Source organism: Lathamus discolor, chromosome 1 (assembly GCF_037157495.1).
Source record: "Lathamus discolor isolate bLatDis1 chromosome 1, bLatDis1.hap1, whole genome shotgun sequence".
NCBI lineage: Eukaryota > Metazoa > Chordata > Aves > Psittaciformes > Psittacidae > Lathamus > Lathamus discolor.
The window spans coordinates 141,309,202-141,327,919 of NC_088884.1; the positions used below are offsets into that span (position 1 = coordinate 141,309,202).

The 18,718-nt window shown below is 37.3% G+C and overlaps 1 protein-coding gene across 4 annotated transcripts in view; it reads right to left on the reverse strand.

Moving 5' to 3' along the window:
• Positions 1–18,718, reverse strand: part of FAM114A1 (family with sequence similarity 114 member A1) — a 32,729-nt gene that overhangs the window by 10,848 nt on the left and 3,163 nt on the right. For all 4 annotated transcript variants that reach the window (XM_065699020.1, XM_065699011.1, XM_065699003.1 and 1 more), the window contains 6 exons: positions 17,615–17,702; positions 8,686–8,799; positions 8,424–8,527; positions 6,550–6,684; positions 4,688–4,840; positions 3,109–3,232 (listed from right to left, as the gene is read on the reverse strand). In XM_065699020.1, the coding sequence (XP_065555092.1) occupies positions 3,109–3,232; positions 4,688–4,840; positions 6,550–6,684; positions 8,424–8,527; positions 8,686–8,799; positions 17,615–17,702 (718 nt within the window). The remainder of the gene's footprint in view (positions 1–3,108; positions 3,233–4,687; positions 4,841–6,549; positions 6,685–8,423; positions 8,528–8,685; positions 8,800–17,614; positions 17,703–18,718) is intronic.

Below are 18,718 nucleotides of genomic sequence, written 5' to 3' on the forward strand. Positions count from 1 at the left end.
TATGATCCCTAGTTATCTGACAATACATGACCCACAAAATAACTGAAGATACTAACCTATTCTTTCAAACCAAGGAATAAAAACTGCAGCAAAGAGGAGAAGAAGCTGTATGATCCCTAGTTATCTGACAATACATGACCCACAAAATAACTGAAGATACTAACCTATTCTTTCAAACCAAGGAATAAAAACTGCAGCAGAGCCAGATACAAGTAAGTTTCAGAGAAAACATACTGGAAAACACTTTCCCTACTGCTCTGTCTGCAAACCACACCTAGAGATGTCTTTTCTTTCTATTTTAAGATTGAGATTTGCTTCAATGAAGAATGTTTTCTCTTCTGCTTCGGAGTAATGAGCCTTAAAGTATCTGCACTTTAATTCCACAAGATTTTTGGGCAAAGATAAATATCATTAGTGTTTGAATTTCATCATTATTACATATATTCCTTTGACTACTTACAGTTGCCATATTTTAACACACTCAAAGTTCCTAAAAGTTGGGATTTTAGTTGGTTCTGTGAATTTCATCATTATTACATATATTCCTTTGACTACTTACAGTTGCCATATTTTAACACACTCAAAGTTCCTAAAAGTTGGGATTTTAGTTGGTTCTGTTCACCTGCACTTACTGAGTTTGGATTCTTAATTAACATTTCCTGAAGGAATATATAAAATCCATCTTTTTAGCTTCATGACACTAAAATTTCAAAGTCCCCATACTGAGCCTGGTAAAAGTCTAGGTATTTCAAAAATTAATTTCATGTCTTGCCATATTCTGACTATTTTTTATTTATTAGGGAGGGCCAGTTTTTCCAACTGGCATGCAAATTCGATTTGATTTATGCAAATCATCAGTACTGGGCTTAAAAGTGGAAGGCCATTACTCTCCAAGGAGTTTAGGGATTTTGGTAGAACTGTCTACAATCCACAATACCTTGCAACACGTGGAAAGGTGGTGGAATCTGATGCTCAGATTATACTCTGTTAGAACAAAGGACATCTCACCCGTACTTGTAAAGAGAGTGCCTATAGAATCACAAAATGGTTAGGGTTGGAAAGGACCTTAATATCACCTAGTTCCAACCCCCCTGCCATGGACAGGGACATCTTTGGTGCTAGAAAATAAATTAGAGTTTAGCATGAAGAACTGCTCACCTGCAATGACCAAGAGACTGAGCTTTCCTCTTAACAACAGGGGAACAGGCCAAGAAGGTTGTATTCTGGCAGGCCGAAGAGAAGCACAGAGTTCGTTTCATTGCTGCCCTTATCAGTAAATTTTGGCAATAAGATTTTTCAGCTTTTACAACACAGCACCTCTTGGATACATTGAATTCACTTGCTCTTGAACAATGCCAAATCATTTTATAAACTGCAGCATGATGAAAACTGGTAAGCAGTTCACTGGACCAATGTAAACTTACCCAAATTTTTGATAACTGGCATATTTAATTTAATACTCACTTTGGTTCCCTTAACCTCACATATGAAATTTTTGGTGTTAATGGCTTTCAGTGTGTAGGAAAAACTACTTTGTCAGATATTCTCCTCTCGTTATTTCATAAGCAACTGAAAGGAAAAGAAGCTGCAGTGAAAAATATGTGGAAGGGTTGCATAATCAAAGAGGAAACATCAGAGAGAAGGGTATACATTTGGCTTTCTCCTACTTGTGTCAGAAAATGTCTTTTCCTTTCAGTCTTTTCATATTGATTTAGTACCTGTCTGGCTGTTAAGCAAAGATGCAAAAAGAAAAACCCCTCAAAATTCCAGTTTCAAGGTTGCCAAGAACAAGCCCAAATCCTTTTTGCAAAACACTCCTCTGAAGATTGCTGCAGTTATTTCTCCTTCTGCAGGACTGAAAGAGTTTAGAGTAGCAACTAAAAGCAGCACTACCATCTCTGAATGAGATTCTGAGAGTCTAGGGTACCCTTTCCAAACATGGAAATGCAAAAGTACCAGTCTTCCTCCCAGCTGAGTATGTATAGCACTAGCAATTGACACCATACAAATACCATTACTTGGGTGATGAGAAAGTGGTAATAAATTAGCAATAAGTGGTAATTAGCTTGTTTTCAAATACTGTTCAGTGGCTAAATAAGATTTAACATTTTCAAACACCATTAGTTAATCTCTATCTTTTCTAACTTTTCTGAAGGCTAGAGAAACCACACTTCACCATCTTGCAAAATGTAGGTTTTAAGGGCAAAGGACCCCTGAGAAGATCAAGAAGATGTGGAAGAGATATCTTTTTGTTTCTGAAACACACCAACATAGTGTCCAATGGCATAAGCCAGTCCTCAATCAGATCAAAGGGGTTGTTTCTATCAGCTGGAAGAGGTTTGGTATGGAACTCACAGGCCTGTAGATGTGAACTATGGTGAATTTAACTTTTTATCCTTCTGTTCTGGGGAATGCCAACATTCCTGACCTGTTTAAGACACCTATTTTGCTCCTAACCGATTTTACTGTAACCTTTGTAAGCTGATCTACAGACAGTCATGCCAGTCCTGTTCCCTTCAATGCTGTGTACTAGGCCATAGTTACAGTATGCTTCTGTTGCCTTATTTTTCACACTCCACACCCCATGTCTTGCCAAACAATACCTAGAAAGCAGTGTTGCCACTATGTTTCAAAGTGACTTCCCCTCAAAAAGTTCAGGATTATTAAGTCTCTTTATTATACCCCAATTTTTTCCCTATCTAGCAAGGGAGGGTGCCAAGTGAGGATGAAGCTGCTAAACAGAAAAGCATTGCTAAAGACTTCAAAACTTTCAGATTACACAATTTCATAAACAGAATCTGTAAGAAAAACTCAGTTATCCAAAAGGTTATTATTTTCCCTTCTTATTTTTGTTTTGCTTTCACTGACAACAAAGCAAAGTAATATAATAGTTCCTCATGTTATATTTTCTACATCCCACTGTTCAATTACCATATAAATTCAAAATGAAGCATTGATTAGCTTCTAGAACTTCTGGTATATTAATTTTAGTGACTACCTTATGAAGAGTATTAGATATCAGAAATTATATTTTGGATTGTAGCATTTTAAATTACTATATACAGAAGTAACAACTATCCATGTGGTTAAGTCTCTATTTCTAATTACCCTTCTGTGCGTGCACCACTTCGTCATCTGATTCCTTTGGAACAAAGATCTCTTTTATACCAATTAAATCAGTTTTCACAGTCTCCAACTGCTCTCCATCAAGTGTTGCTAAATATGACTGAATCTGTAAATGAAAGGACATTTTGAAAGAAAAAGTAAGCATTCCCCATCAAAACAGAGCATTTCTTTAGTGCTAATTTGGAGCCTGATAGCAAAACAGGCTAGGAAACAGAAACTTCCACTATGCTCAAACCTACCACTGTAGACACATTTTTAGTTCCCATCAACAAGATTTGTTGAGTATCACAAAAACCATACCAGCCTTGCAAGATCATCAGGTCTCTACCTTCTCCCAGAATATTAGTTTTGAACTATAAATTTATGGTGTAACTGCAAACTGCAATAAGCACTTGGGGATTGCTTGGATGAAGACAGCAAGCAAAACCAGCACAGGCAGAGTTCATGGTTAGTCTGAGCAGTCACAGGAAGAGCTGGAAAAAGAAACCTGTCTCCCTTCCTTCAAAATGCAACCAAAATTATTGACAGTCTACCAGTTCTGAAGAACGTATTGACAGGTCTTTGCATGTCTCAGGGACCTGCAAGTTCCTGCATATCTAATAGGTATGCATGCCTAAGAGGGATGGAAAGACATTCTTTGAATCGCTGTATGTTTGCACTACAGTTACATGGTGTTAATCCCATGATCACAGTCTCTGCCTATGGAAGCCAACAGAAATGCCTTCTCCCATTTGATACAGAATGTTACTTTTGGGTTTGTTTCAAGGGTTGTTGTTTTTTTTTTTTTTAGACCTTGCTTGACAGATGTGCAGACTGGCTTGGGAGAGAGACTGGATGAAGATATTATTATCTTACGTTAACTTCTTACTGCTCCTTTATGTGTCCAGCTCATATGCCCAGGGTTAAATGCAAGGTAAAGCTGGAAGACCTTATTCAGACTGTGAACGACTTTTTGGCCCCTCCCTATAACATTACCCATTTTATAGGGTTCATTAGGAACTTTTTTTAATAGAAACTTTTAAAATAAAAGCTTAAAAATATTTTTAAATCCCTGCTATTAGAAACACATAGGACATTAGCAGTGCCTTCAGTCCCTTGCACTCCTCCTGCGGCTTTTGGGATGTCAGTATAGGTCTCACACTTACAGAACTGCATTTTGTGCATGTGTGCATGTGTGTATGATTTTTGGAATATTTATCAGGGAATTGGACTTGTGTAGTAGGTCTGCAATTCCTGCCTGATACAAAACCAAATGACTTCAACCTCCTTGCAAATTCTGAAAACATCTGCATAATGTCACAAGCTGATAAATATACACTAAATGTGATCCTAACAAAAATAACTTTAAGTTAGGAAGCTGTTCCAGTTAATCTTGGATTTAAACTTTAGATGTATTTAGACTGATTTCCTGAAGCCAAAGACTGGCCTGTGGGACCAATCCAACTTTCTTTGAAGTTGATGGAAAACTTACTGTTCATTTCACATGCAGCTGCAGAGTAAAACTAATGTAAAGATCTACTTTTTCCCAACCATTTTGATTTATGCTGTCTGCATACTGTACCTGAGCTTCACTTTCATTTGACAGGATTTCCAGAGCTTCAAGATGAGACAAACCTTGGAATTCATCAAAGAGGAGTCCATAATGGGCTGTTCTTTCAACTGTAACTTGCTGGGCCCTCCTCTGTTTCTCTTTTTCTTTAGCTTCGCGCAACAGCTGCAAAAATACACATATTTTCTGTTGTTTTGTGGGTAGTGCTGTAGGTATGACAGGTTTTATTACTTTCTGGTCCTGCAGGTCTAAAGTAATAACATTTGGGACTACATCACACGTGCAGAGGTGAAATTCTAGAGCTGAAATATCTAACTTCTTTTTTGATGAACTTCTCTAATAAAGTATTTCAGTAGTATTCTAAGTGTGTTTTTCCCAGTGGTAATTGCTAATCATCAAATAATCTTGCTTATATCCTCAAAACCAACATCAGCTACAAATACATATAATGAATTTTGCCACCAATTACAACAAAAGTAAAATAAGAAGGACAATTCCATACACAGCTTTAAAGAGTCAGGTAGTCCATTCCACAGGCCACAAAATGGGAAGAATAGTATTTTTAGGACCTACTTGCATAAATAATGCACCTACATAAATATTTCCTATAAAATATTTTTAGCACGTACTGAAGTCAGTTTTATGTGACAGCAGGACTGACAAAAGAGATTGGCCTAGTAAGGTATGACTTTTACCAAATGGGGATGTTTTAGAGTGGTCTTCTTATACACTGCTATTAGTGTATAGGAAGGATAGACTACTGTACAGAATAGGATCTCCTATTCCTTCCTTCTAGTCCCAGTAAGAAATGGCCTCTTGTATGAATTTACAGTAAAGCTGATAAATACATCTGAACTGCATCTTAGGTCACATGTAAGCCTCTGGATGCAGGTAAACTCTTTCCACTTACACTAGTCCACAATTCAGAATTTCTAAGATACTGTTTTTAATTTGTTACAAAAGATGTATGATGGCAGATTTTTCAGTCTCCACCTTCAAAAGATCACTCACAAAGTTTTATGTACAAATCACTCAGAAGGAAGCACTGTGTTATGCTACCCATGAGAACTGATTCATGTCACTTTCTGCCTCAGATTTTATGTGTGAATTCATGCACATTGTCTAGGAAGGCATCCTTAAAAGCTCATTTTAACCCTGTAGGCCTTAACAGGAGTTACTTGCTTTTGGCCTACTACAAAAGTATCAGCCTGCTCACACTCAGAATGATAAACACTAAAGATAAAACATCTCATTAAAAGAAAAATATCTTACTTCTCCCTACAAGGAAGTAAACATGTAGTAAAATTACAGGTTTTTTCAGTGTCTATTGATTTCCACAGCCTCCCTCCTCTCAGTGTCTGGAGAGCTAAAATAATTTTGTACTGACAGCACTTATGCTTTCATTCTGTTTTTATCATGTCCTTGAACTTTCAAACATATGAGTCACAACTGTGTCAGGGTACTATTAGTTTAGATGAACATTAAGACACAACTTTTCACAGCTTTAATTCATAATGAAACATATGTCATATTCCAGTATTACTCATTTCCAAGGACAGTACTATACTGATGTTTATGCTGGAAGGTAACTGTCTAGAGCTGATACAAAAACATGAACAATTTGTTTCTGTCTCCATTTATCACCACATACACTATCTTATTAAAATCTGCTATTGCACACGTGATTATGCAGAAAAGACGATTTTACATTACCTTTTGTGATTTTGTGAGAAAACTGAAGTGAAGCAAATATAAAGCATAATACTTATTTCCATAAGCTTAGCCAGTATCTACTGCAATAAATAAAGCCTCTCCCTGAGGCATCTAAAATTACGGCAGAGGAATTGACAGAGCTGCATTTAAATACATCCAACCTGAGAGAGAGAAACTGTTCTTGCCATCAGTGTTTTGGTTCTCTTAAATCCAGGATCGCTTTCTGCAAGGACATTCATGGTTGTCTTCCCAATGAATTCCAAAGCATCTAAGCCTCCAGACAAAACACTTTTCCCCTGTACAAAATAACACAATGTGGTTATTTTCTTTCCACTTTATGCTAATATGAACTGTAAGAGTATTGTTTTTGCCAACACTGTTTTTGAACATTCAGGTCCCTAGATTTTCTATGCTTTAACTTACAATAGGATCAACACATTTATTAAATTATGGTTGTGGTTTTTTTTCTGAATACATTTTCAATAAATGAACTATGCAAGTATTTCTGGTTAATTAAAAGACTCATATTGGAGAAAATGTAACACCTATTGCCAATAAAATAATCATGAATAATGCCACCTTAATTTTTATCTGAAGTAGCATCTAGTCCTTGTGAACGTATTTTACATATGAATAATATGGAGCCAAAGTCTATCATGAACAGGATGATCCTGCCATACCTAACTGCTTTCTAAAATTTTGTCATTTGTAATGACTCTGCAACTGTCTATTGAAATACAGTCATTTTTCCTGCGTCTTCATATGAGCATTAGCCCTCACTCACAGTCCTTCATGTACTGAAGAATTTTCACTGGCCAAAGATTTCAACCTCAATCTGATCATGCATCTGTCAGATGCTCCTGATATATTATGGAAAACCCTACCAAAGTCTCAAATGGCATTACAGGCAACTTACTGAGACCTTAAGTTATTCTTTTTGTTTGGTGACATTCATCACTGTGGTACAGCAACCTCTCTAAGAGGTTACTGCATACCAGAACATTTCTCTTATTTGCCAATCTTCCACAATGCTCAGGTGATCTTACTGGTGTTCAGCCCTCACAAGCCCTACAATGCTCCAGACTATGTAGCAACAGTCTTTGGAACAATCTATAGGAATCCCCTTCTGCTCCCAAAATCTTTGATATTAGAGTGATGAGGCACTCAGAGTGAAGTGGATATGCACTAATAAAGGAATTGCGCTTTGTAAAACATGCTCAATAGGGTGTCAGTCTTCTATGCTTTTTTAGCCAATGCTTAAAGTCTCTTAAAATTTCAAGGGAAACACCATACGGGAAAGATCAGAGGAAAACATTTGCTGTGATAATGTGTGCAAAAACATTGGGGAAGAAAATGACACAAAAATTGATTTGGAAACAGTATGGTAAAGGATTTTGCAAAAGCTGCAACACAGAAAATCAGAAAAGGATGAAGTGCAACACACAGAAAATGTATGGAGAGTGTAATAGGGAAGAACCATGGACAAAAGATGTTGCCTCACTGAGTCCGCAATCAGACCACCTTCTGTGAAGACTAATATGAAATGAGACACTAGAGAGAGAGGTGAAGGCAAGGGCCAGGGACTAACAGTAGAGTTTAGTAAAAGCCTTAAAATAAGCAGATAGAGTATTTTCTTATTTGACCTGCCTTCAGAAATGATAACATATCTCCTGGTAACATCCTCTGGAAGGACTTAACTGTAAAAGAAAACCAGATGATGGTACCACAACTACAAAAATGATTTATAAAGGACTGGAAAAATCTGACATAGTTTAGGAGAAGACCATAGTTTTCACTGAGACTTCCTCTGTACTTGCAGTAGTTACTACTTTGGTGACAAAGTAGTAACTTAATTGCTCTGAACAGGGTTTTTTATTATTATTTGATACTGTTATTTTGCCATGGAAGAGACTCTAAACAGACTTACAACTGCTTTTACAAAGACCTACAGCTTAACCAATGTGATCTGCAGTGAAGTTGCACCTAAAAATGATGAAAAATAACTAGAACAGAGCGGCCAGCTAAAATGACTCACTGTGTTCTGAACAGCATTAGTGATAGCTGACAACATGCCACGAGATCCAGATGAAGAAGAAGGAATATTCTCAGAAGAGCTTTGGTCCAGAGTATCTTCTTCTTCTAACAAAAGGAAAAAAGCAAGCATATAGCACTTTCAACTCTACAAGTCACAAATTACAGTAAACTAGATTCTGTGGTCAAAACATTAAAAGTCTGTAAATTGCACTAATTTGATCATGTCAAAGAGTTTTGTCAAAATTCAGTGAACTTGAACTTACGTGTAATTGGTGTTTCAGCTGCAGGAGACTCTGCTGTTTCTGAAGATGCTGACCCTGTATTATGAATTCCTAGGGTAGATCCTGCTTTTTCCTTTACTGCTGTTATCCCATGACCTGCAGCAGAGCATATTTTAGACTATATTATTTGAAAATATTTTACTAACAGTGCCTAGTATTTTTATACCCCATGAATGATGACAATCAGAGTAATTATTAAACTTACCCCATTGCTCAATTTTTTAATAGGTTAATAATTCACTTGTTCTTCTGACTAGAAATGATAAAGCTGAAATATCCTACAGATGACACTGGATCTGAAATGCAAAACTTGTTTCACTGGCACATGTAAGTTTAGTTCTCTGCTTTTCAAAATGCTAAATATTCTATTGCAAGCAGTTTAAACAGAAATTGATGGTCCTCCTGATGCCATAGTTTTGGCCTCATTTAGTTTTCAGAACTCTGGAATAACTAACCCACAATTAATGGTCTATGGGTGACTGCAGGGCTGAGGTAAGGAATCCGTTCTTCAGTCTGCTGCATAGGTGCTGTGTTAGGTGTTTAAGGAATACTGCCCCAGGTCCTCAAAGTTATTTCAGGATTTAAGCTCCTCAGTTGCTCACCTGAAGTCAAATTCTAAAGTGTCTCACCTCAAAGCTGCTACTTTAATATACTTCATAAACTGCTGGTGTCAGATGACAGACAAAATTATTGTTCCAGTGGCAGCTGATCTTCCACAGAGATTTTACCTGACCTTTACCTAACATAGCAACTCCCTAAGTCTCTGTTCTATTAAAATGGTCTAGTTTAATGTATAGAATATATATTATTAGGGTTTCTATCTGAATATATCTGAATAGTTTTGACAGAATAGGATTGCTTTGCTGCTTTTCTATATAGAGTTAATTTATGCTAGCAGATCCCATGGACTGGTAGTATCCCACTATAGGATAGGGTGGATTGCCTGTAGCCTGTAGTTGCAAAAGGAGGCAATAGCTTCCTAACCTGCATCAGATGTAGTTGAAAAATGCTGCCCTTAAAAAAAGACTACCCTCAAATTGCCTCTGGGTATGTCTACAAGTATGTTCCTGATATGCTTCTCCCATTACAAATGATCCAGCTAGTACATCTTCCTTAGTTGTAAGTTTCTGCACATCAGCTGAGACGCAAGAAGTAAACAACCAACCAAGCAAGCAGTATTTCTTTCCAACACAAAATGAAATGGCTTCAGCTACCCTGTATTATTTTTTCTTGCTCAGTACACTATTACTGCATCACACATAAAGTTTATCCCTTCTAGCAGCAGGGCAATAACTATCTGCCTAAATACTTGTAAGAAGTATTAATGACAATTTCATACTTCTTTGCTTTGTTACCTTAAGCTGAACTAATAGAGAAATGATTTCAGAAAAGGCATTAATGCAGATGCTCATGCAGAGACCTAGAGGTCTAAGGCACAAAGTCAAGCACAGCAATTAATTAAATGTTGTCCATACTTTCCCACAATTGGGGGCACTTTCTGTTAGGAAAGTTCAAAGCATTTTTCTGAGTTATATTAACTACAGCAAAATAAGCTATCATTTGCCAGTGCTCCGCAGTGTTCTAATAAACATACACATAAACATACAAATATGCTTTTCAACATCTGATCAAAGAAAAATGCAGCAAAACTATTTGAAATGGAGTAGGAAGAAGGAAAGCTTAGGTTTATGATTATCTGATTTCCAGATGGACTGCACGTCAGGTGCTCTGTGAATTCAGTAATAAATATACTCTAGAAAACATACGTGAAGCAACACTACTGAAAGATCACATACAAGAAAACTGGGGTATCTGGAGGTAAATACAAAGAACAAAGAAGATGTCCCCTAAGGAACACACAAGCAGAAACAAGTAATTTTCTGTACAACAGAAATGGGGTCCTGATGTTTTACACTGAAACAGAAAGACTAAGCAGGTAAATGCTTTTACCTGTTTAAAAAAAAAATATGACCTTTGTCTACATTATCTCATGTCTTACAAAATGTAGCAGTCCGTCCAATTGTACAGGACATACCAGATTATGTACCACAGCGATTTAACTCTTTGATGGATAACTCCAGGCCTTTTGCAAAATCTGTTCCAATGCAGATACTGGAGAGCAGAGTACCACTTTATCTAATCTCAATCTTCTACACATTTTAATTGATTAAGTGAAAATATTAGCATGAATAGATCGAGCCATTTATTTACTCTAAATATTCTTGAGACTCAAATAATTATTAATTGTGCTTTTAAACTCATGTAATAGATGCTCCATATCACATTCCTTTCTATTTCTCTTGCACACAACTTTTTAAATGAGCAAAAGAGTTCTATTCTTTCCATTGACTTAATTTTTCTTGTGGTCTTGACTTGCTAATAAAATGCTATTGTCCCGTAATTATACAAAAAAATAACTATTAACATTAAGCCTAAATTTGTTTTTAGCTGTGTACGAAAGTTACGGATTTTCAGATTAATTTCCCTTTTTTTTTCCTGTACCTAAAAATGTTTTTGTTTTTAATATTCTGTAATTTGATTCTCATAGTTCTGCAGACGAGCTCATACTTCCAAGAAAAGGAGGCACATGGTTGCTGTACTGATATTTACAGACTTACAATAGGTAGCATTTTCAGGGTTGTGGTTACATGCACTAGAATGATAAGAAAATACCTCAGGTCAACTAGGACTAGTTTTGCTGGAGTAAGCTGGATGGCACATATGTTTGACCACAACAACAAAACTAGATGAGATCAGAAGACCACAACTGAAGCATATCATCAGTGTTAGACAGACATACATGCACAAACACAGCAGAAGCTCATGTTGCTTTCGAAATTAAAATTATTATTTGTAATTTAAAAAGGCACAGAAATAAAAGAAGTTATGGGAGATGAGGCTACATTTTAGAGATGAAAGTGCACTGGTTTTGTTACACTGGGTGTGATCACACAACAGAGCTGATATTGTAGACTTAGGAACACCTCCAAAGCCTCCATTTACTCATCTGTGGCAGCAGGGACAGAATAGCTATGCAGTGGATATTACCTGCATACTTTTTGAAGAAAGCATGACTTTTTCCCTGTGTTGTTGCTTTCATTTTTCTTGCCTACATGATTTCTTTTCCTTCTATTGGATGGTGATTTCTGCAGAATGATGTTGTTCACCTTGCTAGCTGGAATCTTTCACTTGAAAGGGAAGATTTTACAAGCAGTGCCTAAAAATGTGGCCGGCCTTTGAGTTTGCCTGATCTGCCCAAGGCCAGATTACAGCGCTCACAAATGTTTTAGTCAGATACATCCCACTTCCACCTCCCAGCTTAGTAGCTTTGGATTCCCTGCGAAGCTGAAAGAGGCCAACAGACACCTTGGAGGCAGCTCAGCACATCTGAAATCTAAACCATTCTCAGAAGGAATCGCTGTCCCTTGTTAATCCAGTACTCCCAGGCTATTGGATGCCCTGCTTCAATGGTAGATATGGAGAAGACTTTGAGATTTTGTCCCCAGCTACCACACAGTCTTCACAACCTGTCTTGCACCACAAGGGCACTTCTGATAAGCAAGTGATCAAACTTCAGTCAAGTAATATGAATGAAGCTTCAGCTGGTTTGAGCTAAAGATGAAGATTGAGGCCTTAAATTAGTATCTGACACTGAGAAACTGATGAATGTGAAAGATGGCTGGCGGGGGGGAATCACTCCACTATATGAAGCATACATATGTGGAAAAGTCAGCTGTGTTCTAGTTCTGTACACTAAAAAATGGGACACCATTATGCTCACTTTGAGGCTACCCTATTGGCACACCATTCACTTCAAGGCTTTAGAAAAATTCTCTTCCTTGTAGTTAAAACAAAACCAGGGACTAGATTCTGATTATTCATATGCTATCCAGTCTGTAAATCAGAAGTAACTCCAATTCAGCTAGTAAATGAGACTAGTTTCAGATCTCCTTAATGCAATGGTAAATGTTTTAATAATAGCAATAGACTACTGTATATAATTGTACTATTGCTACAAGTATACAAGCTGTTTTTAAAAATGGAAGTGACGAGCTTCAAGTACAGAGTGAGAATATATTATTCCTCACTTTTTTATCACCTGGGGATAAAAGGTTTGCTGTTACAGCTAAGATGACCTAACGGCTTCTTGGTGCTGGTATGGGAAGTTCTGCTCCTATTTTCCATTTTTATCCCTTCTGCTTGCCCTGGCACTTCTCTCAGTGAGTTAGTTTAATGAACTGAAGAGGCAGAAAATGGATTTTTCTTTCCTCTAGTTATTCTTATGTCAGTTTAGCTTCCTGACTGCATTACCAGGAGCTCAGAGGAGCATGAATGCTGGCACAGGAAGGAGGAAGAAATATGCCAGGAAAAGAAGTGCAGGACTGCACATTGCAGTGGCTGCTACCCATTAGATTGGCTTAGCTGTAATGGTAACCCACTGTTAGAGCAGAGTTTTATCAACACTCTTACAAAAGACTGGATGGTGTAATTGCCGATTTACTAAAAGATTCAGTTTAAAAAAGAGAGTAAAATGGTAATGGTAAGTACAAGAACTTGTGTCTCCAGATCATAGTGATGCTATTTCTCCAGTCTCATCATCCTAGCAACTATTTCAGTGGATCTACTCTATTGTCGTTCCACAAGGAGGGAAACCAGACTTCTTGTACCTTTTAAAAACAAAAGAAAACTTCACCTCATTAATGAGACAGATTCAATAACTTTCTTAGTGTGACATCTAGTGTTAGACACGAAGCATGGTTCAGGCAGTGATTACTAATCCAAAGGCATTACAGATTCTGTTGTGTAGGGGAGTATCACACATGCCTTGTGGCTGGGACCTTGATCCAAGTAATGTCAAAATCAGTTCAAAGACACAAATCTTTTCTTTAGAATCCAAAACCATCTCCAGAACAATCATTGGCTGTATGTGCAGAGTTAGCTAAAGAGAAATAAGATACAAATTATACAGAAACTACCTTATTATTAGAAACTAAAATCGGCTATGCTAAACAAAGTACAGCCATGCAGTAAAAATGCTAATCTGTTTGGGAACAATAAATCAGGCTTTGAAGAATAATGGAATGACATAATGACACTTTCCATTAAAGCAACCTGGTCTAGTGAGAGGTGTCCCTGCCCATAGCAGGGTGGCTGGAACTACATGACTTTAAGGTTCTTTCCAACCCAACCCATTCTGTGATGATTTTATGAAACCAAAATCCTTGAAACAACCATTTCAGGACAGTCTTAAACAGAAAGGAATGTAACGAAGAAATTTTTTACAGTAAGAATCATCACTGGAACAACCTCCCCAGGAACATGTGAGATTCCCCACTGCTGGATGTTTTCAAGATGTGACTGGACAAGATGCTATATAATCTCATCTAGGCACCCTTTCCCACAAAAGCCTGGACTAGATGATCAGAATGGTCAGAGCTAGAAAGAAACTTAAGACCATCTAGTTCCAACCCCCTACCATGGGCAGAGACACCTCACACTAAACCATGTCACCCAAAGCTCTGTCCAACCTGGCCAGGCATGGAGCACTCACAGCTTCCCTGGGCAACCCACTCCAGTGCCTCACCACCCTTACAGTAAAGAACTTCTTCCTTATATCTAATCTAAACTTCCCCTGTTTAAGTTTTAACCTGTTACCCCTTGTCAATCAAGTCAATGATCTTTAAAGGTCCCTTCCAACCTAGGCTGTTCTATGATACTATTTATTAAAAGCTCAGTGTATTTGCTTAGGCCTTTAAGATGTTATCTAGTCTACCTCAAACTGTTTCTGCTATTTTGACAATTTTGAAGAAAAATATAAGGAACAGTAAGTATTTGTCATACTTAACCAGACAAGCAGCTCTGTTGTACAAAGATAATGACAGAGCAAAAGAAAAATCACATACTGAAGGTGTTGCCAATAAGCCTAATTCCAAGAAAGCAGCTTTATTTATACCATTTATCACACTGAAGGAATAAACAACATTAAAATGGACTGGATTGTGGCAAACCCATTTTCTGAAGAAGAATAGGAGATGAAGTGTTGGTTGAACTGCTCAGATATTAAGTAGAATAACTTGAAGGGGAATAATAAATAATTAATAATAAGAAGAAAGCTTACAGAAATTCAAAATAGCTCTTTTTTTTTTTTCCCCTCTCTCTGTCTCTTACTAGGAATTATCATACTGAAGCAGATATATGGTATATGCCATTCCACACCCTGTCTATGACAGTGACAGACAGATACTTCACAGGATCAAGCATGAATTTCCATAACAAGCAACAAGGAAATCAGCCCTCTATATCAGGAATATAAACTATTACCTGCTGCATTGATTTTCTGCAACAAATCTGAGATTATCTATGTGGTCTCTCAAGTTACGTCAGAACAGGGAATAATGTACATTTGATTTCTGGTTAATTCAAAGTCTATTTCATTTAATAAACTGACAGAGAAAACATAGATCCAAAATTATTAGATAGTAATATCTGAACTCAACCCTACCCTAATCCCAGGGTCAGAAAGTCTAGGTTGTAGATTCCACGAAATGGGAACATAAAACTGAGGAAGTGCTGCTTCACATACATCTGAGTTTAGGCTCTCTCTGAGTTGCTCTTGGCCACTGCCAGGAGCTAGATAACAGATGGGTCTTCAGTGTGACACAGTGCAACCATTCTCATGTAAAATTAAAATAATTTTTAAATTTTCTTTCTCCTTTTCTGCATGTTTCAGATGCTGCTTTGCCAAGGCAACCTGACCTGTTCCAACTGTGCTCATTAAATAATTCTAAAAATATATATACAATATATATATTCAAAATACTCACCATTGCACAACCTTATCAAGTCAGGCTGCCTAGGCAACAAACTTTTTCACATATTTGCACTCTGTGAAGATGGTTATGATGCAAATACAGTCAGATGGTATGTTAACATTTGTCTCCCAAAGCTTTTCCAACACCATTTATCGTTTTCAGGCAAGCTCAGGTCATTTGGGCGAAAAAATATCTATGGCCATACTGTCCACAGAAAATGTATGCACTATGTGACATTAAACTTATTGCTCAGTGAGGCCGAGACTTCAAAGCAACAGAAGACTGTAAGGCAGATTGCTGCTGCAAGCCTGCAAGCATAGTTACTGTTTTGTAACAAATAATCTTATTTCTCACAAACAATATTAGAATGGCCATTTGATGAAATACTATTTATTGCAAAAGCTAAACAGAATATAAATACGGCTATCTCACAGGCAGAAACTGAATGACCTGAAAAAGCTCTGTTCTGAGGAAACCACTGCTGCAACTATAAAAATAAACTGAGTAATTCATCAGCATTACAATTCCAACTGCTCAACAGTAAAATTACTTTTATGCACATAAATTTTCTTCTTTAGTTATTTACACTAAGCCAGATTCTTTTCAGAATGCTGTTATTAAATAGTCTGAGGATGTAAGAGAGGCAAGGCTCGTGGATGTCTGTGAAAGCAGTACCTTTTATTAGACCTACTGATAGTGCTAGAAAAAAGGTGGGTAAAATTTTCAACACAAGGACCCTTCTTCACATTTGAAAGAGAAGTGCTAGCTTTAAGGTTAAATACAAGTTGAGAATGCTCATGCAGTTCCACAGCTAAGTTGTCCCTGTCCCCATCAGCATGTTCCCCGTGCTCCTATCATTCCCCATTCAGTAGCATTTAGGTCATCAAATGGTAAACCAGATTAGGGAATTTACAACTGATCCAGCTGAAGATCCAGCTCTTACTTCATCTGTACTTTTCAAAAATCAGTCTCATAAACCAGCTCCCCACATCACTACATGAACACTACTGTGAGCATATGAGAAGGAAGAAATACATTGCTGGGGCAAGACAGGCCTGCTCCTTTCAGCAGCAACCATCACTTATGCCAATTGAAAGACATCTCAGAAGCTGATTCTGCGTTTAATAAGATATATTCATCTGTTGGACTGTCTGAAAGAAAAGGTAGCTAGGAACTCCTGAGTGTGAGTATTACTGAAAAAAAAGAGAAGAGAGGGGAAGCTCCTTCCTTCTCCCAGAAAGACAGGAATAATTTATTGCTATGGAACAGCGGACAATAAGAAGGAGAATTATTTACCCTTATATGGGATTATAAAAACAGTATCTCTGTTGAATCTGTTACTTTTAGTAATTAGCAATTCATTTTAATTACTAGTTTCATCTTTCAAAAGTGTTTTGTGGATCCTTTATAAGAACTGGTTAGTTAACAGCTTAGTAGCTTTTTTGTAAGGAATGATTTCCCGCTGGTAACTAGGTATTTGCATGCTTCACTTTTTGTCTGTAAGCTTCAATGTATAATGATCAAGTTCTACCAAAAGTCTTCGCAAGGACATACTGAACAGACGTACTACTGGAAATGAGAGTATAGGGAGAGGGAGTATAGGATCCATGGTTCAGTAGGCTGTTCTACTCTCTGAAGCATGGTGTGATAGCTTAACAGTTTCACTGGGTGTCATTGAAAGCTGGAATGATTTATGAGAGGCGAATTCATATTGTAGAGATAGAAGTCATCGTGTATAAACCACAAACAGCTACAGGCTTGAGTCTGAGCTGGAGCGCTTTGATTCAAAAACTATAAGCCTTTGGCTGATAGTAACTGTATCAAATTATGTATCCTTTCTGTGAAGAAGCTGCAATGAGGTCATTCACTAACTTTACAAACAACCCTAGTAACTTTTCCATAATCTGACACCAAGAAATATTTATGCTGTTGACAGTTTAGGAAGGTCCTTCTTTTGACTAAAAAAAAAAAAAAAAAAAGAAATGATGCTTGCCAAGCATATCAGGACAAAATTGTCTATGAAGATACAACAGTAATGTGTCTAACGACACATTAAGATCATTATTTATTTCCATGAACTTTACTGATTGAACACTTACCCACTGTGGCAGAAGCTGATGACAGGAGAGACTTTCCCCAGGTACCCCAAGCTCCCCATCTACTTGCTTTAGATGAAGAGTCTGTGGCCTGTAAGAACAAACATATTACTCCATTGTCTAAAGCCCATGTTTCCCAAAGACAGGAGAAAACACAACCTGTCAGGTAACAAAGTCCAGCATCTAATAAGTGATGATAAATTGGGTATTATGTGGAGTTCAAGCTTCTGTGCACAAGGAAGCAGAATGGGAAGCTCAGCTAAGACCACCTATTCTTAAAAGCACCTAAAACACCAGGCATCTTAATATTTCTTCAGATACCTGATTCTATAAAGCCATATAAGTTTATTAGAGCTATTATTAGGAAGAAGCAGGAACCCATCTCCTTCCTTGAGTTCTATCAGGAGCCAGAGTTAAAGGCTTCTCTGCCTGAGTCTCCTCAGAGTGGTAAGCCAGTAAATGTGCACCTGGAACTTCAACAACTGAGTTCAGTAAAAACACAGACATAGAAAGTGCTGCCCATGTTTTACATTACTGTGTGGCATTAAGTGGTTACCAGTATTCCATATTTAAATCATATTAAGAAACTGTTGTCTCAAGAAAGTCTTCAGTAATGTATCATCCCTACACAATCAATTCAAAACCAAAAGCTGAAGTATGCCAAGATAGCTCTGCATTGTGCAGAATACAGCATCCACCAGTGATCTCCCCCTATGAAAGGGGGATCACTGGTGGAAGGACTAAAACTTGTCCAGTTTGTGGATTCCTGAAAATTTTTCAGTGGAGACAAGAATATCTTCAGCTATGTCATAGGCATTGGATTTGGAAGCTGTATAGACCGTAAAAAAGCCCTGGTTTTGTTTTTTGTTTGCTTGTTTGTTTGTTTTCTTTTATTTTATTATTAGAATTTTGGGGGGTTTATTTCTTTAATTTTTATTTCTTTTATTTATTATTAAGCAGTTACTCACAGGGCTCCTGAAGACCTGTGGACCACAGATCAAAACCTATTGGCCTAGAACAAATAAAAAACCACTGGCCATTTCACCAAGCCTTGTAAATCATACATGGTTTTTGTAAAGTCAGTGACTTGAAAATTAGCACCCATAA